Source organism: Lutra lutra, chromosome 4 (genome assembly GCF_902655055.1).
Source record: "Lutra lutra chromosome 4, mLutLut1.2, whole genome shotgun sequence".
Classification (NCBI taxonomy): domain Eukaryota; kingdom Metazoa; phylum Chordata; class Mammalia; order Carnivora; family Mustelidae; genus Lutra; species Lutra lutra.
The window spans coordinates 76205629-76230005 of record NC_062281.1 but is presented as its reverse complement, the minus strand read 5'-3'; the positions used below and the strand labels follow the sequence as shown (position 1 = coordinate 76230005).

At 39.5% G+C, this 24377-nt stretch overlaps 1 protein-coding gene across 1 annotated transcript in view; it reads right to left on the bottom strand.

The window, feature by feature from the left end:
• The window catches only part of BPNT2 (3'(2'), 5'-bisphosphate nucleotidase 2), a 32788-nt gene extending 9205 nt beyond the window's left edge, over positions 1 to 23583 (bottom strand). The window contains exons 1-3 of the mRNA XM_047725932.1: positions 22914 to 23583; positions 6007 to 6169; positions 4602 to 4697 (exon numbers count right to left, since the gene is read on the bottom strand). Coding sequence (XP_047581888.1) covers positions 4602 to 4697; positions 6007 to 6169; positions 22914 to 23303 — 649 coding nt within the window. The 5' untranslated portion in view covers positions 23304 to 23583. The remainder of the gene's footprint in view (positions 1 to 4601; positions 4698 to 6006; positions 6170 to 22913) is intronic.
• Positions 23584 to 24377: the final 794 nt, after the last annotated feature.

Below are 24377 nucleotides of genomic sequence, written 5' to 3'. Positions count from 1 at the left end.
ACTGGTACTTTGCTACATATTTCAGACATTATAACTTGGCTGCAAATTTCCACTGCATGGATATACTATTACACTCACATATTTATATATTACTTTGTTAAAATACTATTTAAGTACCTGTTGCTTCTTAGGATTTCGAACTCAGTGAACTACTTCTAATTAAGTCTGATAAGGATTTTGATCAGTTTTGCTCTACCTGCTGCCAACAACAATACTATCTAGCTCCCATTATAGTCAAGTGTAGCTAAATTCTGGTTAGCATATAATACTTGATAGTTGGTACTCTGCCAACATCAATATACAGTCTGGATCTGAAAATAACAGTCCAAAAAGAGAACACAAGCCAAACACACCTTCGATCCAGGAACAGAAGGTCACCCCACACCTAATTAAGGACTTATTGATTCTTCTAGAATGTTTGCTGACTAGCAAGTGCCTTTGTTCCAGCATACTGGACAACTTAGCAGCATCACAGAAGAACAGGGCATTTTCTTACAACTTACAGAAACCATTTTGAAACACAAGCTGTTCCTAAGTTAGAAACTTTGGGCTTTTTTATTTTAGAGGAGGTTAAGACTCTAGGGGGAGGGGATACATAGTCTCATGGAATAAATTTTTTTTTAAATGGGCATTTTTTATGATCCTTATTCTCCCACCCCTAAAATGAACAGATGTGGAAATCAGGACCCAAAGAATGTGAATCTCTTCGCCTATCCAGTACCAACTTCCTCTTCATTTCCTTTACTATGATTCTAATTCTCTCTGGAGTAGCAGGCTGTTTGCAGCTAATGGGGCCATGTGACATTTGGCTAATGAGATGGAGCAGAGGGCTTAAAGTTACTCCTTCCTAATACAAAGAATATCTGAGATAGATCTTTTGTCCCTCTTCTTTCCCCTTTCTTCCAGCCTGGAAGAAAACCATGGAAACTGAAAGCACCCATCTTTGTAAGCAAGCAAACAAAAAGCTACCTTCTAAGAGAAAAGGCAAAAAGAAGATTCAGGTGCTTAACAGTATCATAAACTGAACCTTCCTGCCATTTGCCCATCTTTACTACATGAGAAAAATAAAACTTACTTATCTGTATACAGATAAATGCAACCCTAACTGATATAGATAGGCAATGAGGAACACTATCAAAAAATGAGTCAACTATACTTCAATTTAGAAAGGAAGGAAGGAAGGAAAAGGAAAGGAAAAAAAGAAAAAAAAAAGGACTTCAAAGACTTAAACTTTACATGCCTGTTTTTCTTTCTTTAATTGAAAGTCACTATAATTCCTCTTTTATATAGTTTCCAGAGTGATTTTGAGGCTGAAATGAATTTATGTCAATAGACTTCATAAACTGTGAAAATACTAAACAAATGTGTGATATTCATAAGGAGTGGTTAGCTCTTGCTGTAACATTAGGAACTATTGGCTTTCATAAGAACTTTGCTAAGCCCCTTTTCCCATCTATAAAAAAACAAAAATAACAACACTTATCTTTGTCTCACAGAGTTATCACAAGGTTTAAATGAGATAATTTAGTTTATTGCAAATAGTTAACCACTATACAAATGTTAGGAATTGTTGAATTATTATGAAAGTGGTGTGATATATTGAATTGCATAAAATTCCTAAGGTTGCTTCCTCCTCTAATTTAGCTGGATGACCTTGAGGAATGTATCAAACTTCTAAGTCTCATTTTCTCATCTGTAAGTGGTAGTATTAGTAAGTGTACCCTTCTCTCATGTGTTATACTAAGTGCAGCAATACTGCTAAATTAAGTTATGCTCTAATATCCACTTGCCCTATTCTCCCTAAGTGACAGAACCCTTAAACTGGAAGCTTGGATGGCCACTGAAAAATAAAGACCACATTTCATAACCTCCCCTACGGCTGGGTTCAAGCTACGTTTTGGTTGATGGGATATGAGCTGAAGTGATGCATGCAACTTATAGGATAAACCCTTAGCAGAAAATGTCCACATCTCCCTTTGATCCCCTTCACTGGTGAAATGTGGATAAACCAGAGAGCCATCCTCAGTCAAGCAGAAGGGGGCACCAAAACTTAGCAAGGCAAAGCAACAAAAGAGAATAGCCTGCATGCCTGATCTGTTTGCATATGGACTGTTAGAGAAGAGAGAAATCAACTATTTTGTTCAAACTCTCTTATTCTGGTGCACTGTATTACAACAGCCTAAATTAGTAGCCTAACCTATAGCCTCACTTATGCAGTAAGGATTAAAGGAAACATGTGAAAGCAACCCACAAACCATAAAACAATTACATAATTAATTTTAAGGCGCACTGTTGCAATAATGACAAATTCTTTACAGCTCATCAAATTGTTAACTGTAAAAACTATACGGATTATGAAAAGAAGATATAAGGTCAGATTAACACAAAACAGATTTGGTCTATGTTCAGCCAATCTCAGAGGAGCTGGAATCTGAGATACAAAGTATTCTGCAAAGCAAGTAAGTTTTAAGAGTAGTCAAAAATTAACCTTGTCTCCATTTCTGTCCACTTGACAGCCAGCCTTTTTATGCAGTGTCAGCCACACACTGAGGCACAGTGAGAAGGGTGGAGTAAACACCAGAGCTGGCTGTATGGATGCTGGGTGTATTTGTTTCCTAGGGCTATCATGACAAACTACCATAAACACGGTGGCTTAGAAGAAGAGAAATTTACTTTCTCAGTCTTGGAGGTTCACACATTTCACAGTTCATGAAATGTACTGGCAATCCAAAATCCAGATACTGGGACTGGTAGGGTTTATTACTTCTGGACACTCTAAGGGGAATTCATTCCATGCCTCTCTTCTAGCTTCCAGCAGCTGCCAGCAATCTTTGGTGTTTTTTGGCTGATATGCATCACTCCTCTACTTCTGTGCCTCTACCGTCCTATCCAATCCCCCATGTCTCAGCAATCCTGGTTTCTTATAAGGACACTCTCATTGATTTAAGGACCTACCCTAATCCAGGATGATCTTATCCTGATAACTTACCTTAATCACATCTGTAAAGACCTGACTTTCAAATAAGTCACATTCTGAAGTTCTGACTGTTAGGGGTTTACTGTCCCTCAAAAGATATACTGAGTCCTAATCACCAGCATAGCAGAATCAGACCTTATTTGCAAACAGGGTTATTGCAGATGTAATCAGTTAAATAAGGCCATGGCAGAGTAGGATGGGCTTTTCATCCAGTATGACTGGTGTCTTCATAAGAAGAAACCCAGAGACATAGGCAGAATGCCATGAGGTGTTGAAGGCAGAGAACAGAGTGATGTCTTCACAAGCCAAGGAACACAACAGACTGCTGTGAAACTATTAGAAACTAAGAGAGAAACATGGAAGAATTCTCCCTTACAGGTTTCAAAGAGAGCATGTCTCTGCCAACACCTTGAGGCCTTCAAGCCTCCAAAACTCTGTTAGACTATGTACCTGTTGTTTAAAGACACTCAGTTTGTAGGTTTTTTTCTTTTTGTTTTTATGGCAACCCTAGGAAACTAATATAGGAGTGAACATAAATTTGAGGGGGGAATTATTCAACCCAAAACATCTTGCCATTAAGGCCTTTTTCAACACAGGCAATGGCAAAATGGGTACTGTCACCATCAAGAACCTCATTGCTTTAGAGAACAGTGGAGCTAAAAGGCAATAATGTTTGCCCCATGTTCTTGATGGGAATGACAAATTTAAAACTATGATGAGTCCCTTCGGGCTGTCAGTGATATTGCTTAACACCACTAATTCTTTCCCTCAACTTCTCTACCCAGACGACTCATGGCATCATTCTGGACTTGCAACCACAGGCCACACGCTATCACTGCTACTCAGAAGACCATGGCTAGCCTCTCTGGCAAACTACAGCATAATGGTTGTGCTGATACCAAAATGTCATGCCAGTATTCACTAGCACTAGAAAGGTCATCCTGAGCTGCAGGGGAAGCTCTTTGACATGGTATTCTATACTCTCAACTCCCAACGTGACGATCAAAGATCTCACCTGCCATCTGTACAAAGCTAACAAACATGACTACATCAAGAAGGTGGGGTAGGCAAGGGTCAAATGAACTCTGAAACTGAACTCTGAAAAAGTGTCCAGTGCTATACTAGGATTAGCCTGATTAGTAAGACTTCCACTGTTAACAGCATCTAATTTTGATGCTGAGGCTGCCAAGTTGCCATTCCCCTTAACCACCACAATATCAAGCTCATTTTCTAATGTGACAACAGATTTGGTTAAGGTCCCTGATGGTGGATCTCAGAACCCACATGGAATCAATGTGTTAAGAGGCCTGGACCTTATCCCCTGCAACAGACAAGAGAAAGAATTCAGCTGCTGGGAAGTCTGTGCCCAACTATACTCCTCAACACTGACTATCTCTCATTGTCAGTTTCTAGCCACTAAAGAAAGTTTAGAAAGCTCTGCTTCATCATATATTATCATTATCAATGACAAAATCCTCACTGTATCCAACAAAAGGGTAAGGTATGGTAGGGGATTGACTTTAATAATTGCTGAGCTACAGCTGAGATTCTAATAGGGTGGTTAAGTATTACAAATGTATGACTTAATAACATTTTCTCTCGAAAGCTCTAGTGCATTTCTTACCTGTATATTCAGAAAATGGTTTATGTATCACTCCTAGTACAGGTTTACCATTCACAGCCACACATACCATAGTAGTGACATACTTTCGAAGATCCTCTGTGAAGAAAAAGAAAACAAAAAAAACAGTAACAAAAATTATTAAAATAATTCAAATTTTTAGTTTTAAATTTGAAAATCAACTCAAATACTAGTCTCTTTACAAGGGATGTACTCACTAAATATCATCATTATTATATGATCAGGCCAATTTTGGTTTAGGAAACAGTTTTTTTTTTTTAAATCCCCTCAGGGCACCTGGGTGGCTCAGTGGGTTAAGCCTCTGCCTTCAGCTCAGGTCATGATCTCAGGGTCCTGGGACCGAGCCCCGCGTCAGGCGTCAGGCTCTCTGCTCGGTAGGGAGCCTGCTTCCCCCTCCCTCTCTGCCTGCCTCTCTGCCTACTTGTGATCTCTCTCTCTCTCTCTCTGTGTCAAATAAATAAATAAAATCTTTAAAAAAAAAAAATCCCCTCAATATTCCCCATTTCCATTACCTATTTCTACAAAATATTTTCTAATATCAGTTACTATTAAGACACCTTGTATATCTTCCTCCTGTTCTCTAAAAAGCTACCTACTGAGTGTCTAATATGGTCAAGTTCAGTGCCTAACAACTAGAATACAAAGATGAAGAAGCAGAAGGCCCCACACTCAGAACTTACAATCTAGAAGGAGGACACATAGATAAGCAATTAACTTTACCATATACACCAACAGAACAGAGAAAAAATAGGAACTGGCTATCTCCAGGTGAGAAACAAGGCATGAGAGGAGCTATAGAAATGAAATCTAAGCTAGGACTAGGTGAAAAAAAAAAAAAAAAAAAGAAAAGAAAGAAAGAAAATGGAGATGAGGTGAGTAATTCTCTCTTTTGCTATTTAATTTAATTACCCCTAGGTGCCTACTATTCTGAATTCCAAAGATAGATGTATATGCAATAAAACCTAAATTGCCCAAATCACAAGTAAATATTGCATTCTGGCTATATAAATAAATATCTGAACTCACACCTCAATATATAACTCAATAAACAAACACTTCAATAAACAGGTGTCCAATAGGAACCATTTTTTTTTTGTGACTGCTAAAAATGTCCCTTCACTGAAGGATCAGTGATACAGTGAATCACTACCACCAACAGGAGTATGCTACAACATACTGGTTTTGGGGTCAGGGGAGAAAGGTTGAGAATAACTGATCCAGTCCAAAGGTTTCATACTGCACTGCATTAATCCTTAAAATCTAACTGGAAAAGTTGTGTAAGATTGGTAATGTATTTACTATCAAGTATATATTACCTGCCTTTGTTCTGGTTCTCCAATATATAATGGCAATCTAAAGTCTGAAATCAATCTTAATGTAGAGTCACCTGTATATTCCTGTGTAGCATCAAGTGGATCAATCCAGACAGTAACACTCTCTGCTGGTACCTCTTTAGGGGTGGCTATTTCCTTCAGGATGTCCTCAGGAATCTTACGATCCCATAAGATAATCTCCTGATCAGCTGCATCCACATGTTCCTCAGTATTTATCTGCACCAAAAACAGAAGACAGATGAAAAATTTAGAAACAAAAAATCCCACCTGAGAAAATACAAGACAGAAAAACATTTCAGACCAAATCACACAAACTGAAAGTAGGTAAAACAGTATTTTTATTTTGAAGCATTTCACTGTAAAATGGAAATATATAAAAGAAATTCCAGCAACATCCTGTCTTCAAGTACTTTCTAATCTAATATTTAAGCAGTTTGTTGCCTAAGATAGAGAATCCAAATATAGAGAAATATAGAGAAACTAAGAAACAAACTATTTAAAGCTTAACGATATTTACAAAAAACAGTAGATCTAAAGTGTAAAAATAGATTGACAATATCATGGAACACTGAACACGATCAACTATAAGAGGAAGAGAAAAGTGACAATGGACTTAAAAGAAATATGCCTTAAAACAGAGAAATGATGAATGCTAAGAGACACAATGTCCTAGAAAAGTAATCATCTAAAATATACCTTTGATCAAGAGAAAAAAGAAACATGGAAATAATCAAATAGATCATAAGTTAGTATACTATAAAATGTAAACAAAGCTAAGCTGGGTAATCCAAAAGGACAAAAAACAGTAAATCCCAGGAACATCAAGCCACTTTAATCAAAAAATATTTTTAATATGGTGTACAATAAGCATCCAATCCATCCATTCACTTATTTCTTCACTGATTCTGCAAATGTTTACTGATTGCCTACTACATGCTAGTTCTAGGGCCTGATGTATAAAAGTGATCAGCTTGAGACAAAAATCTCTGCCCTTGTGGAGCTTAGTAGAAATTCTAGAGAGGGAGATAAACAATAAATAAGATACATAAGTAAAATGTGATATGCTGAATAATGACAACAAGAAGACATAAAATGTAGCAGGGAAGAAGTATGTTGTAGGACAGTAGAAGAATGGTTATTCTTTAAGATAGGGTGCCTGGTATTATTCATACTAACTAGCCAAAAATTAGAAACTACCTAATGCCCATGAGCTGATGAATGGATAGACAAAACGTGGTACATCCATACAATGAAATATTATTCAGCCAAAAAAGAAATGAAGTACTATTCCTACTATAGGGCTGAGGAACCCCCAAAACATTATGCTAAGTGAAATAAGCAAGAAACGAGATCGCAGACTGGATGATTCCATTTATGTGAAATGTCCGTAAAAGGCCTATCTACAGAGTCAAGAGATCAGCGATGGCCTGGGGTAAGGGTAGGAACAGAGATTAACAGTAAATGAGCACAGGTTAATTATTAGGGTGATAAAAATGTTCTAAAACTGATTAATGACAAAAGTTGTACACTTTGGCAAATTGAGAAACTACTGAAATGGACAACTGCCAGGGGCAAATTATATATGCAAAATATGCTGCAATAAAGCTGCTGTTTGTTTTCAAAGATAGGGTAGCTAAGGAAAAGGTGGTATTAGAATGACAATTTAAAGTGAGCCTAGCAGGCATCTCACCTTCCAGCCCATGGAGTAACAACGCAAAGGCCCTGAGGTGGGAGTGTGCCGGGTATATTCAGGAGCAAGCAAGAAGTATGGCTAGAGCAGGGGCACTTGGGTGGCTCAGACAGTTAAGTATCTGCTTTCAGCTCAGATAATCTCCAGGTCCTGGGATCGAGCCCCAAGCTGGGCTCCCTTTTCCCTCTGTCTCTCTTCCTCCTTGTGCCTTCTCTCTCAAATACATAAATAATATCTTAAAAAAAAAAAAAAAGGTATGGCTAGAGCAGAGTAAGCCAAGAAGAAAGGAACTGGATGGAAATGAGGTTTGACAATAATGGAAACTGGATGGTGTAGGACCATGCAGGCATGACACAGAGTAAGCTGCCCTCCATCGTAACTTCTGTTAACAATGCACAGAGCATCCTAGCCGCTGCAGTAAGTTAAAGGAGGGTGTCCTGTGTAGGGAGGTACAGAGATAGAAGAAGTGAAATCATAACATGTAACTGATGACTGAGAAAACCCAAAAGAATCTGTAGATAAACTACAGAATAACAGAATGTAGCAAAGTCTCTAGATACAAGATCAATATTATCAATTGCATTTTTTATATACCAGCGACAAATATTAAAAGTACTTAACATAAAAATGGAAGCTTTTAAAACTAACAAAAAAAGTAAATTACCCAGACTTAAAACTACTACTAAGATGTGGAAAAGTACTATGGAGAAAATTAAGCTGTATGAAAAAACATTAAGGAGTTACAAATGATAAGGATGTCAATTCTCCCATCAGTAAATCTATAAATTTAATGAAAACTCCAATCAAAATCCCTATAAGTTGTCTTTTTTTTTTTTTTTAAAAACCTCTTCTTGGAAAAAGAGCAAGCCATTTTGGTGAAAGGAAGGAAGGAAAAAAACAAAGAATTAATATGGTGGGATGACTTTCCTGACCAAATATCAAGACTTAATTTTTTTTTATTTTTTTCAGCATAACAGTATTCATTATTTTTGCACCACACCCAGTGCTCCATGCAATCCGTGCCCTCTACAATACCCACCACCTGGTGCCCCCAACCTCCCACCCCCCACCCCTTCAAAATTCTCAGATCGTTTTTCAGAGTCCATAGTCTCTCATGGTTCACCTCCCCTTCCAATTTCCCTCAACTCCCTTCTCCTCTCCATCTCCCCTTGTCCTCCATGCTATTTGTTATGCTCCACAAATAAGTGAAACCATATGATAACTGACTCTCTCTGCTTGACTTATTTCACTCAGCATAATCTCTTCCAGTCCCGTCCATGTTGCTACAAAACTTGGGTAATCATCCTTTCTTTTTTCTTTTTTTTTTTTTTTTTTACAGCTTTATAAACATATATTTTTATCCCCAGGGGTACAGGTCTGCGAATCGCCAGGTTTACACACTTCACAACACTCACCATAGCACATACCCTCCCCAATATCCATAACCCCATCCCCCTCTCCCAACCCCCTCCCCCCATCAACCCTCAGTTTGTTTTGTGAGATTAAGAGTCACTTATGGTTTGTCTCCCTCCCAATCCCCTCTTGTTTCATTTACTCTTCTCCTACCCCCTCAACCCCCCATGTTGCATCTCCTCTCCCTCATATCAGGGAGATCATATGATAGTTGTCTTTCTCCGATTGACTTATTTCGCTAAGCATGATACGCTCTAGTTCCATCCACGTCGTCACAAATGGCAAGATTTCATTTCTTTTGATGGCTGCATAGTATTCCATTGTGTATATATACCACTTCTTCTTTATCCATTCGTCTGTAGATGGACATCTAGGTTCTTTCCATAGTTTGGCTATTGTAGACATTGCTGCTATAAACATTCGGGTGCACGTGCCCCTTCGGATCACTACGTTTGTATCTTTAGGGTAAATACCCAGCAGTGCAATTGCAGGGTCATAGGGTAGTTCTATTTTCAACATTTTGAGGAACCTCCATGCTGTTTTCCAGAGTGGTTGCACCAGCTTGCATTCCCACCAACAGTGTAGGAGGGTTCCCCTTTCTCCGCATCCTCGCCAGCATCTGTCATTTCCTGACTTGTTAATTTTAGCCATTCTGACTGGTGTGAGGTGATATCTCATGGTGGTTTTGATTTGTATTTCCCTGATGCCGAGTGATATGGAGCACTTTTTCATGTGTCTGTTGGCCATCTGGATGTCAAGACTTACTTTAATGTTAGAATAATTAAGACTATGGCACTGCTGATATATTTGGCTTTTCCCCAAAGCTTCACTAAGAAAGCTACACATATATACAATATGTGCATATATATATTCACACACACACGCGTTAAGTGTACAGTGTGATGATTTGATATATTCACATACACGTTAAGTATACAGTGTGATGATTTATGTATATACCATAAAATGATTACCACAATCAAGTTAATTATTAATTAATGCATCTATTACTTACTTTTTTCTTCTGTGGTGAGAACGGTTAAGATCTACTCTTGAAGCAAATTTCAAGTACATGATACAGCATTAACCATAGCAATCTGACTACGTATCCGATGCTCAGAACTTACTCACTTTATTTATAACTAAAAGTTATACCCTTAGACCAACATCCCCTCCATTCCCTAGACTCTGGCAATCACCATTCTAATCACTGTTTCTATGAGCTCAACATTTTTTTTTTTAGATTCCACATACTAGTGATACCACACAATACTTTCTCTGTGTGGCTTACGGTTCCAGGTGGTATATTTAAATCTTTTGAGCATTTTTTTTTTTTAAAGATTTTATTTATTTGACAGAGAGAACAAGAGGGAATATAAGCAGGGGGAGTGGGAGAGGGAGAAGCAGACTTTCTGCCAAGCAGGGCGCCTAAACGACCTGAGCCAAAGGCAGAAGCTTAAGGACTTGAGCCACCCAGGCACTGCTCTTCTGCATTTTGAGTTAGTTTCTGTTGAGTGGTGTAAGATAGGGATCCAGTTTTATTCTTTTGGATATAACCAGTTTTCCCAGCACCTTTATTGAGAAAACTATCTTTTCCCTGTGGTATGTTCTTGATGCCTTGTCAAATATTAGTTAAATGTGTATGTGTGGATTTATGTCTATAATCCTTTGGTCTAAGTGTATGTTTTATGCCACTACCATACTGTTTTGATTAAAGTAGCTTTGTAATATAATTTTAAATCAGGAAATGTGATGCTTCCAGCTTTGTCTTTCTTGCTTAAAATTGCTTCAGCTACTTGGGTCTTTTGTGGTTCCATGTGAATTTTGTATTATTTATTCTATTTCACTGAAAGCTGACATTGGAATTTTGATAGGGATTGCACTAAATGTGTTGACTGCTTTGAGCAGCATGGACGATTTAACAATACCAATTTTTCTAATCCAAGACATGCAACACCTTTCCATTTTTTGTGTGTCTTCTTCAACTATTTTTACCAATGACAGAGTTTTCAGATCTTTCACCTCCCTGGTCAAACTTATTTTAAAGAATTTTATTGTTTTTGATCCTATTGTAAATGGAATTATTTTCTTAATTCCTCTCTCAAATAGTTCATTATTCTTAATTCACAGAAATACAATGGTTTTTGTTTGGGTGCCTGGGTGACTCAGTTGGTTGGGCAACTGCGTTCAGTTCAGGTCATGATTTTGGAGTCCCGGGATCGAGTCCCTGCTTCTCCCTCTGACCTTCACCTTCTTGTGCTCTCTCTCTCTCGCTCTCTAAATCAGTAAAATCTTTAAAAAAAAAAAAAAGGTTTTTGTTTGTTGATTTTGTATCCTATGACTTTAGTTATTATTATTAGTTCTAATAGTATTTTGCTAAGAATTTTAGTTTTCTCTATGTAAAAATCATGTCATCTGCACACAGATAATTTTATTTCTTCTTTTCTGATTTGGATGAATTTTATTTCTTTTACTTACCTAGCTCCGGCTAGGACTTCCAATATTATGTTGAATTAAAAAGTACTAAGAGTGGGCATCCTTGTCTTCCTAATGATGTTAGAAGAAAAGCTTTCAGATTTTCATGAATGGGTCTCATGTTAGCTGTTAGCTTGTCATATATTGCCTTTATTATGTTGAGGTATATTTCTTCTGTACCTAATTTGTTGAGGTTTTTATCATGAAAAAAAATGTTGAATTTTGTCAAGTGCTTTTTATATTTATCTTTTTATAGTGAGATAATCATGTGATCTTTATCCTTCATTCTGCTAAGGTGGTATATCACATTGACTGATTTGCATATATGGAAACCATCCTTCATCCCAGGGATAAATCCCACTTGATCATGGTGTTTGATTCTTTTAATGTCTGTTGAATTATTTGCTAGCACTGTGTTGAGGATTTTCGCATGTTATGTGCATGAGGAATAATAGCCTGTGATTTTCTTTTCTTATTGTATCCTGCATAGCTTTGGTATCAGGGTAATGTTGGCTTCATAAAGGGGAGTTTGGAAGTGTTCCATCCTCTTCAATTTGGGGGAAGAATTTGAAAAGGATAGGTATTAATTTTCTTTTTATTGTTTGGTAGACCAGTGAAGACATCTCATTCTGGGATTTTCTTTACTGGGAATCTTCATTAATGATCTAATCTCCTTACAGGTCAGTTCAGGTATTCTATTTCTTCATGAATCAGTCTTAGTAGGTTGCATGTTTCTAAGAATTGATCCATTTCTTCTAGATTATCCAATCCGTTGGCCTAGCATTGTTAATAATAGACTCTCATGATCATTTGTATTTGCAGTATCAGGTATAATGTTTATGTTTTCATTTATGAATTTTATTTTTAGAGAGAGAGAAAGAGAAGGAGGGTAGTAAAGGGAAAGAATCATAAGCAGGCTCTGAGCTGAGTGCAGAACTCAATCTCATGACCCTGAGATCATGATGTGAGCCAAAATCAAGAGCTGGATACTTAACCAACTGAGCCACCCAGGTGCCCCCTTTTTTATTTATTTCAAGATTTTATTTCCCTTTTGATTTCTTCTTGAACCCATTGATTGTTCAAGGGTACCCTGTTTAATTTTCATAGGTCTGTGCATCTTCCAGCTTTTGTCCTGTCACTGACACCACTGTGGTCAAAAAAGACCTACGATTATAATTTTAATCTTCAATTTGTTAGGACTCCTTTTCTGCCTTACGTGCTATCTACCCCAGAGAGTATTCCATATGAGCTTGAGAAGAATGTGTATTCTGCTACTATTGGATGAAATGGGCTACACATTTCTGACAGTGCCCTTACCAGTGTGAAAAGTAGTACAAGTTTATTACTTCCTTACTGATGACCTGTCCAGATGTTCTGTCCATTGGTGAAAGTGAGGTACCAAAGTCTCTATTATTATTGCACTGTTATCTGTTTCTGTACCCAGATCTATAATATGTGCTCGATATATTCAGTGCTCTGATGTTGGGTGCATATGTATTTACAATTATTATATCTTCTTGATAAACTGACCCTTTTATCATTACATAAATTCTTCTTTGTCCCTTGTTAGAGTTTTTTACTTAAAGTCTATTCTGTCTGTTAACAGTATAGCTATCCCATTCTCTTTGGGTTTCCATTTGCATGGAATATTTTTTTTCTACCCCTTCACTCTGATCCTATGTGTGCCTTTAAAGCTGAAGTATTTATCTTATTGGTGGCATAAATTTCGATCTTTTCTCCTTTTTTTAATCCATTCACCTGGTCTGTTTTTTGACTGGAGAATTTAGTTCACCTACATTTCAAATAATTAGTAAGTGCGGATTTACTAATGCCATCCTGTTAATTGCTTCCTGTTTTTTTGTGGCTTCTTTGTTCCTTTCTTACTCTCTAAATGTCTTCCTTTCTGATATCCTTTGTCTATCAGAGGTTTTTGTCTTGTGGTTATCATGAGACATAACAGTCTATTTTAAGTTGATAACAACTTTGATTGCATATGAACTCTTCCCTCTTTCACTCCTTCTACAACATGTCTTTAATGTTCCATCTTTTTATATTCTATATCAACAAATTTTTGTAGCTATAGTTTTAAAAAAAACTTATCTTTTAACTTTTATATTAAAGTTAAATGATTTACATACCACTATTACATTAGAAAATTCTGAATTTCATTATATACTCATTTTTTATATTACTATTTAGCATCCTTTCATTTCAACTTGAAGGACTCCCTTTAACATTTCTTGTAAGGCAGATCTAGTGGTGATGCATTTATCTGGGAAAGTCTTTATCTTTTCTTCATTTCTAAAGACAGAGTGTTACAAGGTAAAGTATTCTCAGTTGGCAGTTTTTTTTGTTTTTGTTTTTCTTTCAGCACTCCAAATATATCCTGCTCTCTTTTGGCCTATAGGGTTTCTGATGAAACATTCGCTGATAGCTTTATGGGGGTTCCCTTCTATCAGATGAGTTTCTTTTCTACTGCTTTCAAAATTCTTTGGTTTTTGACAGTTTTATTATGACGTATCTCATTAAGTCCTCTCTGAGTTGAATTTGTGGACTTTTGAGTTTCACACAGCTAGATCTGCCTATATCGCCCCTGATTTGGGAAGTTTTCAGCCACCATTCCTTTAAATAAACTTTCTGCCTTTTCTCTCTACTTCTCTGGGACTCCTGAAATGTAAATAAGTTACACTTGATGGTGCCCCATAATGCACACAGGCTTTCTTGTTTTATTTATTTTCTTTTTTCTCTGTTGACTGCATGATTTCAAATGATCTGTTTCTGAGTTCGTGGATTCTTTCTTCTTTGATCAAGTCTTCTACTGATTCCTGCATTTTCATTTCTTGTATTCTTCACCTCTAAATTTCTAGCAGCTTTTATTTTAAACTTCTCTGTTTTATCCCTTTTTCGTTCATGTATTGTTTTCTTGATTTCTTTGAGTTGTCTGTGTTTTCTTAAGCTCACTGAACTTCCCTAAAACAATTATTTTGAATTCTTTGACAGACAATTTATAGATCTCTATTTTGGGGGGAGCAGTTATTAAGAAATTATGTTCCTTTGGCAATGTTTTATTTCCTTAATTTTTTTGTACTCCTTGAAGTTTTTGCATTGCTGTCTTCACTTCTGAAGGAGTTATCTCCTCCACTCTTTCCTGACTGGCTTTGGGAGACAGCTATCTCACCTTGAGTCTGATGTGGAATTCGGAGGCTTTCTCTGACCTCTTCTGTAGATGTGCCTTCTCCACATTTTTTGTTCCCTCCTGGAGGGCATTCTTAAGATTATATGCTTTGTCTCAATTCCACAAACCCAGATCAGGTGCTGAGGGTCACCCATTTGTTTTCTCTAGGGTGGTACCTTGCAATACTCAAGTTTGTGAGCCTTTTCCCAATTGCGCAGTTATGCGGGTTTTTTGCACTTGTTTGCTAGCCATTTGCAAAGGCTCAGTCTCACCATCTATAGGAGCACACGCTAAAATCAGGCCAGTGTGGGTGAGTGGGGTGGGTCTGCACAAGGTATATAAAGTGTTGAGGCTGACTGTGAGCCAGCTGTGAGGATCTGAGGGTGAGGAGTCCACAGTGGCTTGTGGGCAGCCTTCCTGTTGGGTATCTATGAAGAGATTCGTAACAACCCTTTGGAGTTTGAGCCCTGGTTTATGTGCTCCCACAGCGTCTCCCAACCCCACAGCCTTACAGATCACTCTAGTAATGTAGGTGACAAGAGACAGAAGTGGGCTTCTTGGGAGATGTCCTGCTTGGCTGGAAAAGCCAGGTACTCACTCAGACTCCTGTGGGTACAACTGCAGGCTGTAGGGGTCTCTCCTGGCACTGACCTTGAAGGACAGGTGATGCAAGCTAAGTGAAAACATTCCTCTTATTTGGATCAATGCATCTATTCTTAAGTTTTGATTTGGGTTTTTTTTTGGCCCCAATGATGTGCTGGAACTTCTCTGATGGACTTCCAGACTCCTACAATGGAACTCTTGTCTGTGAAGGACTACCAAAATCAATGTCCTATGAGGGAATGACAGTAGAGAACTCCCTTTGTACCATCTTGGAGACATCAAGTTAAAGTATTTTGGATTTAGAGCCCATACGCTTAATAATACTACAATGCTAGGCTATGTCAGATGAATGAATCTAAGAGTAACACCATGTAAACACCACAGGATAAACTTAAACAAAAATTGTGACTCCCAGAAACAACAAAGTAGTTCACCAACCACAAGCCCTTGTAGTTTACAAAAATGGCAATGCCAAGTCTAGGAAGCAACTACTGTGCCTTATGATTTAAGATTTTTGCCTAAAGTTCAAGTCAGCTTCTCCATATCTTTTCATTGTAGTATAACCTGACAAATTATAGAAATGTATTTGAAAACATCTTTCCTGAGAAACGAATGAAGCAAGAGAACAAAAACATCAGCACAATGTCCTCATCTGCTTTTGCACAACTGTTACTGGTAACCTGCCACTACCATTACACACCTACAAATTTAATAAATCCACTTTCCGCCACTGTAAAGAGCCTTACACACAGCTGGTAAGATCACAAGCAGTAAATCTATCCCAATTCTTCTCCACATTTCACTAGCAAATAAGTCCTGGAAATTCTACCTCCCAATTTCAAATAAATGAAATTATGTATTCCAAACAAATCTCAATTTAAACCACCATCTAGCTCTCACTTGGATTTCTCAAATAGCCTTCGACTGCTCTGTCTCCTACAATGCATTCACTGATTTGTTCATTCATTCAACAACCATTAATGACCATATATTCTAAACTGCTTTGGGCACTAGGATAAAATAATGAACAAAATGGACAAAATCATTGCCTTAATGGAGTTTCCCTTTGCAACCCAGCAACCTGTCATCTTCCTAAATAAGAGTATTGTCACTCCCTGCTTAAAACTTGCCAATGGTGGGCGCCTGGGTGGCTCAGTGGGTTAAGCCGCTGCCTTCGGCTCAGGTCATGATCTCAGGGTCCTGGGATCGAGTCCCGCATCGGGCTCTCTGCTCAGCAGGGAGTCTGCTTCCTCCTCTCTCTCTCTGCTTGCCTCTCTGTCTACTTGTGATCTCTGTCTGTCAAATAAATAAATAAAATCTTTAAAAAAAAAAAAAAAACTTGCCAATGGTATTTCATTACACAGAAATAAAATCCAAACTCCTTACCATCATCCACAAAGTAAGGCATGGATGATTTGGCCCCAGTAACCTTTCTTTACTTGCACCCTTATGTCCTACACTCCAGACTTGTCTTTTCTGGTCCCTTGGCCTCAGGGCCTTTGCATTTGTACTCTTTTGCTCATATACACTTTTCCCAAATCTCTTCATGATGGTCTGCTTATCATTCAGATCTCAGTTCAAATCACAGAGCCTTACACTGGCCTGCCCTGACTATCATGGCTGAAGCAGAAGCCCCCACTCACTCTTCTAACATGGTCTTATTTTTCTTCTTCAATACCCTTATCAGTATCTGAAACCAGTTTATTTGTTCATATGTGTACCATCTATTCTAACCCACCAGACCTTAAGTTTTATAAGTTCTAGGACATAATTTCCTTCATACTGTAGGCGCATCCCACTGCCGAAGCCAGTGTCTGGCACAGTAGGTGTTGAATAAATACTTCTGCATTGACAACATTATTCTTTGCCATTGTACTTTTGTTTCTTCCCCATAACCATTTCCATTCAGTCTTCTCCCTCCCTCATTGGTACTGCCTATCTCAGTCCTCAACAGGGAACTGAAGAATAGGAAATCAAGACTTCAAAACACAATTAATGCTATTCATATGAAAGTTCAGTTACTTTGGGGTTGAAGAGGCTTTTGGTTAATGCTTAAGAAGGTACCAACTACTGCATTTCTCCATAAATCATAACATCATAAAAAGTTTTCAGATATGGTACCTCGCACTGTGCCTATCACACAGCAGGCATTCAATAACTATTTTCTAAATGGATATCTTCTTCCACCTTTTTAGAAGCTTTTTACTATCAACACCATCTTTCACACATATACCTATAAATAAACATGTTCTAGTTTCTCACATCTTAAAAACACCACCAAAAAAATTCATAGAAACTTCTCTTAGTTTCATATAAGACCCCAGCCAAGCTCTGTAGAAGTCCAATTTCTTAAAAGCCTTGTCTTTTACTATCTCCATTTTTCCTCATCCCATCTTATTCAATTTTGCTCCCTTTCCATCAAGCCATCAAGCAAGCTCTTAAAAAGTTCACCAATGACCATTCACCATGCAGAACCATCACTGAGAGTATGTTCTGTCATTGCCAGCTCCTCAATTTATTGGGAATGTGACTTATCTAGGCTAGTCACCTAATCTTCCTGAGCTGCTAAAGTGGATGATAAATCTATCTTCCCACTGGGTTCTATGTATGAATTAATGAATAGAATAGGTAAAACAAACAAGCTTAACATGCTGGCTGCTATTATTATTAAGTGATTATTTTCCATCTTTGCTACCTTTGGCCTTAGGCCCTTGATCTTCCCCTTTCACACTATATTCTTTCCATAAGCAATCCTGTTCCAATTAATATCACAACGATGACTCACAAATTCGTATTTCAAATTCAGATGTCTCTTCAGTACTTCAGAGCCATATATTCAAATACCTCCTTAACATGTCCCCTTGGCCATATTAAAGACAACTCTTAACTTCATAAGTCTAAGATAGCACTCATAATCTGCCCCCTTGGACATGTCATCCCTCACTCTTCATCTCCAGCAAAACACCAATTGTGAAAGACAGATATAGGATACACTCTGTAACATCCTTAGAAATTCTCTCATCTCTTTCCAATTCTATCTTCTCTATAAACATAACCCCAATTTAAAATGCAGAATGTCTCTCTTGAAAAAAACCTCCTAACCGGTTTACTCCCTCCAAACGATTCTCAAAACATCAACTCTGAGGCCTTCTAATCATTCAAAATACTATGGGTTAGTTAAAAGTACACTGTAGTTATACCTCCTATACTGACTTATATATAGAATTAAACAGACCTGAGATGATTCTGACCATTAAATGAATCTCTCTACAGGCCTAAAATTATTTTCTAGCTATCTAAAGTTTGGTAAATTATTTAGCCTTTCCGAGCTTCAATTTCTATAGCTGCAGAATGGAAGCAATAGTATTTGACTTCCTATACTGTTGTCAAGAGTACCTTAATAATGGGAATAAAAGGTTAAAAGCTTAATTCAGTGCTTGCTACTGCGAACTAAATAAATGTTAGCTAGTAAACCAAGCTGAGTGTAATGTTCCCACTGCCTGAGTTCTGGTCCTCATCTCTTGCACAGCCTATTTTAACATACCCCAACTGGTCTCAACCACAGCCCAAAGCATATTGTAGGCTTTAAGAAAAGTCAGGTAAATTTGGTCTTCTTTAGTACTTTAGGATTAAACTAAAGATCACGTTCAAACTTCTTTGAGTTTGGCATATGATCCAGCCCATTTACCTTCCTAATTTCTTCCACAGTCATTTCCCCCAATGTGCATCGGATTCAGACCTATCAGCATACTTGAATTTACTATAGTACCACCGCTATTGGGCCAGCTCCTTTCAACTTGGGTTTTTTCTGTCTGCAATGCTTATGTCTGCACTAATTATCAAATTACTAGTTATCTGGAATTTACAGAAGAGGAAAACTGCAGCTCAAAGAAGTGAAATGACTGGCCAGGATCACATAGGTGGGTGACTAGACAAGACATCAAGGCAAGTGGTTCCCTTTATTTATTTATTTATTTTATTTATTTTTAGAAATGTATTTATTCATTTGAGAGACAGAAAGAGAGCACTAACGCACACAAGCAGGGGGAGTGGCAGACAGAGGGAGAGAGAGCAGCAGACTCCCCATTGAGCAGGGAGCCCTATACAGAGCTCAGGGTGGTGCTGCCTCTCAGGACCCTGGGATCATGACCTGAGCTGAAAGAAGCCATTTAACTGACTGAGCCACCCAGGTACCCCTCAAGGCAAGTGTTCTAGCACGATATTAGCACTTCTCAGACTTTTCCAATGAACACTCCTGCTGAGAGAAGAGTTTAACTCCCATCCTAGAGGTCAAGAAAGGCCTACACCCAAGACTCTGAAGAGCAAAATGAATCATTTTCAAAGTCAAAAACTTTAAATAAGTTGAGGATATAGAGGCTCTCACAGTTAGAGCTCCCCGTGTGCTAAATTGAATACAAATCCAAGTCTGTTCTGTGGCTATAAATTCATTTCACAAACCTATCGTCAGCCTTCATCACTATTCAGAAGGATGTAATTAAAGACAGTATCGTACAAATGGCTAAAGTTACTATTACTTTCTTAAAATAAAATCAAGCATAGCCAGAGTGTTTAGGAAGAGGAGAAAGAAGACTGCCCTGAGGACTCTTATATCCCTAATGTAAGAAAGGCTGAAGACAAAAGGAAATCCAGGGATCCTAGGCCAAACCTGAGTTTTCTTAGGATAACACACTTCTGCAGAGTAGGGCTTCTCAACCAGGGCACCAACTGAAAACTTAGGCCAGATCATTCTTTGCTATGGAGAGCTGTCACGTGCACTGTGGGCCAGTTAACCATCTACCTGCTAGATGCCAATAGCATTCCACCCCAATTTGTGAAAAACAATCTCTAGACTTTGCCAAATGTCTCTCAAGGATAAACCACACCCATTTGAGTACTCTAGAGTGTACTCAGATATACACCTGGTATAACCTTGTTCTGAGAAGTAAACATCAGGAGAATTCAAGACTCTGATTCTTGATTCTAGACAGGAAAATCATGAGAGAAAATAAGACACCTCTCCCTATTTGCACAGGACATCAGGATAAAAGAAGAAAGTATTTGTGGCTTCTCAATGCTAATTTGCCATAAAAAAGTAAACTGAGTGGGATTTGACTTAAATTCCTTATCAAAAAAATCCAGGTGAGGCTTCAAAAACAACGAGACATTTAAGACTGTATTCTGGGTGCTGCAGGAGAGGAAAGAAAAGAATCCAGGGCTGAGTTTCTACTTAGATGACAGTATTTGGTCTCTAGTTTAACAACATAGTGATAAAAGGAAGCAGCTCAACATGACACTACCCTACTTTGATACTGTATAAATGAACATAATCTCCTTTACCCCAGCGAAAGTCCAACACTAAAAATATACATGTGAACATTCAGTCACAAGAAAACAAAAAGTTATTTTACATAAAGGCAGAGCCTTAAACATCTGCAATTCTGAAAGCCTAGCTTTTATGTTTAATAAAATGCAGCTCACTACCCTTGGCAGCTATTCCCATAGCATTTGCTAATAAGTGAGAAAACAAAGCAGAATCCTGTGGAAGTTAACCAAAGCAAAAGGTTTCGTAGGGGTGGGGAGTTCACATGTGAACACACACGCACATACTTCCACGTTTTTGGTATTTAAGACTATTTTGTCTTTATCCTTAAAAAAAGAAATTCAACTCTACTTCGTATATTTTATTATTATTGCTTTTAATCTTCCACAATTTGATGTTTTCCCAGGAAATTTACCATAAATTTTAAGTAGCCTCCTAAAGATCTAGCTAAAATGAAGAATTAGAGAGTTCACGTAAACTACAGTGTCATGAGCCTCAGATTTCCTATCTGTAAACTGGCATAAATAAAATTTACTTCTTAAAAGTTGCTGTGGCGAGGGCACCTTGGTGGCTGTTAAGCAGCTGCCTTCAGCCCAGGTCATGATCCCAGGATCCGAGGATAGAGTTCCACATGGGGCTCCCTGCTCTGTGGGAGGCCTGCTGATCCCCATGCTTGTGCTTGCTCTCTCTCTCTCCCTTGTTCTCCCTGTGTGAAATAAATAAAATCTTTAAAATAATAAAAAATAAAAAAGTTGCTGTGGCGATCAAATGAAGTCCTGTGTGGCCACTATTTGGGGGCCTAAAATACACTCAAGAAATGGTTACCATTTCTACTGCTGTAACTATTCTACATCAACTTCTCCGAAACTCCTGTTTCTTCCACAAACTCTGAAGAGAAGAACACGTTTTGGAGAAAGAATATATTTTAGAAGCACATCTTACATATGAAAACACAAGGTAAGTATTTGTGTTGATAAAGATTTGTAATGATAAAGTAGGCTAGGGCAAAGAAAAATAAATGTTTGGTGTTTTGTTTGAGAATTCTCCTGTCAAATACACCTGACTGCCAGCAGCTCTGCCAGAAGCCAATGTTCCTTCCCCTGCAAAAAAGTTTTTAAGGAAAAAAAAAAAGAAAAAATGACAGAAAGAGGACAAAGGAGAAACAAAGCAATAATATGACAGACCAGAGGAAGGGTTACACAAGATAAGTAAATTCTCTAATGACAATATTCTCCTAACTCTTCCAAGAACAACAGTAAAAGGTCAGATGCCTTCCAAAGAAGCTGGGGTTTAGATTTCACTGTTTATCTAATTAATAGAATACCACTGGAAACAATTTTTCTTCCCAGTAGCCAAAATCTACTATTAGGTGAGTTAAGACATACACTTACAAAGCATTGCTACGCTATGCCAAGTTCTTCCTCCAGAATTATGTTTTTTAAAATTTTATCATTCAACAGCAGCTCCACTAAAATGAATTTTAGAAGTATTAGTAACAAAATTCAAAATTCTGAATTTACCTAAGAAAATGTCAATTCCTTCCCCCAGAAATCTATCCAAATAAAATGCAAAGTTTCTTCAATTCTCTTTATCTGGAGATAATAACCGGGTAGACAGCTGAAATGAAGTTGCTGGGAAACATACTTCCAAACACCCTTTTAAAGAGCCCCCAGAGTACATGCCATTAAGAGATCACTCCACAGCTGAAGTATATCATAAGCATACCCCCAACAAATGCCCTGCGCATTAACAGCTCTGCAACAAGACTTCTACGGTTTTCAGCCCTCAATTAGCTCCTGGTAGGTCCGGCAAAAACATGTACTCTATAGTCACAACCCTTTCAACAATTACATCAAGGAAGGCTTACACGGCCATGGAGTAGAATTCTAGTCCAACCTCCTTCATTTTAGAAAAGGGCCTGCAGCGAGAAATGAAGTTAACTTTCACAGCCTTTTGATATCAAGGCCCACCCAGAACTGAAAGCTCCAGCTTCCAGGTACAAAGCACGTACACATACCCCGGGAGGGGCCAAGAAGAGTAAGGCCTCTGAGTCAGACTACCTGCAACCTCACCCATCTCACCTGCCAACTGTTTGTACGACCTTGAGCACCTACACTTCGCGTCTCAATTTCCACGTCTGCAAAATGAGGGTCAGGACCCCACGCCCTGGGGCCGTCGGAGGAGTCAAGGCGCCGGGAAGCGCTCCGAGGCTCCCCGGCTCCCGGACTTGGGTAGGCACCGCCGCCCATCCGCTCCCAGCGCGCCAGGCACTCGTGGCACCCACCTGCACGTTAGGGAAGGCGGTCTTAAGCAGGTAGAACATCTTGCGGTTGGACAGCACATCCCCGCTGGTCATCTTGTCCTCGGCTCCTTCGCGCGTCTTCCCCTTGGACTTCTCGTGGAGGACGTTGCTCTCGCGGACGCGCCTCACCTCGTCGCCGCCGCGAACAGCGGCCAACACCGACACGGCCAGCATCTCGCGGAGGTCCACCGTGCCCCCATCGGCCGCGGCCGCGGGCCCCGCCGCCCCTTCGCCGCCCGGCTCGCCGCCCAGGCCGAAGAGGCTGAAGCGGCCGGCCAGAAAGCCCGAGTACAGATGGTAGAGTACGCCGAGCCCCAGCAGGCAGAACACGGCCACCCCCAGCGGGGACAGGCGGATGCCCATAGGGGCCATGGCGCGGGAGGCCGGCGCTCGGGGCGGCGGCCCTCACAGGCCTCCCCGCGCCCGCCGCCGCCGCCGCGCTCCCGGGCCGGGAGCCGCACTTCCTACACCGGCGTCCGCTCGCCGGCGCGCGCGCTCCCCATCGCTCCCTTCCGGGAAAGGCCGAGCCGCGCCGAAAAGCCCACCGTTGACGTGCCGCGCGCCCAACTGTCCGGGGCAGCGCGGTCCCGGGTCCTCAGCCTGGCAGCGGGTCTCACTTCCACGTTAGCCAACGGCTGCGAGGTGAAAGGGGAGCGTGGGTGTGTATCCGGGTTACGCGAGGGGGCGGGGCGGGGCGGGGCAATATAGGCTCCGCCCTCGGGGCGGGGTGACCCTGGGGGCGGGACGGCGGTCTACCAGCTCTGGGAGCCGCTGGATTGCTCCTCGTCCTTTAGTCCGGATGGAGCAATGTTTGAGTTTTCGAATCACTCTTGCGTGTGACGGAACAATTTTCCATGGAGGGAAGGTGCTGAGTGCCTTGCGCAAATTTAAATTAAATCTCTCTTCGAATGAAGATGTATGGCTGACATGAGGTTTAGTCTTTAGTTTTAGAGTTCCCATCACTCTCAGATTATTGGCGAACGGAGGAAATTACAAGCCATTTTCAGAGAGATCGGTATGCTTTTTTCTCTGGCGCTCATGGAGACAGACCTGTGGCTTTAAATCGCTTCTCTGCCCTGGGAGAGGTGGGCAGTGACCAGTACTGGAGAATTTTACTTGGCTCTTTAGTGTATTGGTCTCTCTGTGGTTATCTAAACGTGTGTGCATTTACAACTGTATGTTTATATAGATTTTTCCCTATACCTCAATCTGCAAGAATAAACCATCCTTTATGCGGCTGAAAAACATGGCTTGATTCTGGACTTACGTGTGAAAGAAAATGCCTGGGGCTTCTCTTCTTTCCAGGGATACTTTATACGTACCTTTCTTCCAGAGGTCCAGATGGAAGAGGAAAGGTCTGAGAAAGCCCACTTGATGTAAAGATTATTACAGGATGGTCAGTCAATCTAGAATATGTAATCTTAAAGTCAATATAGGCCTTCCAAA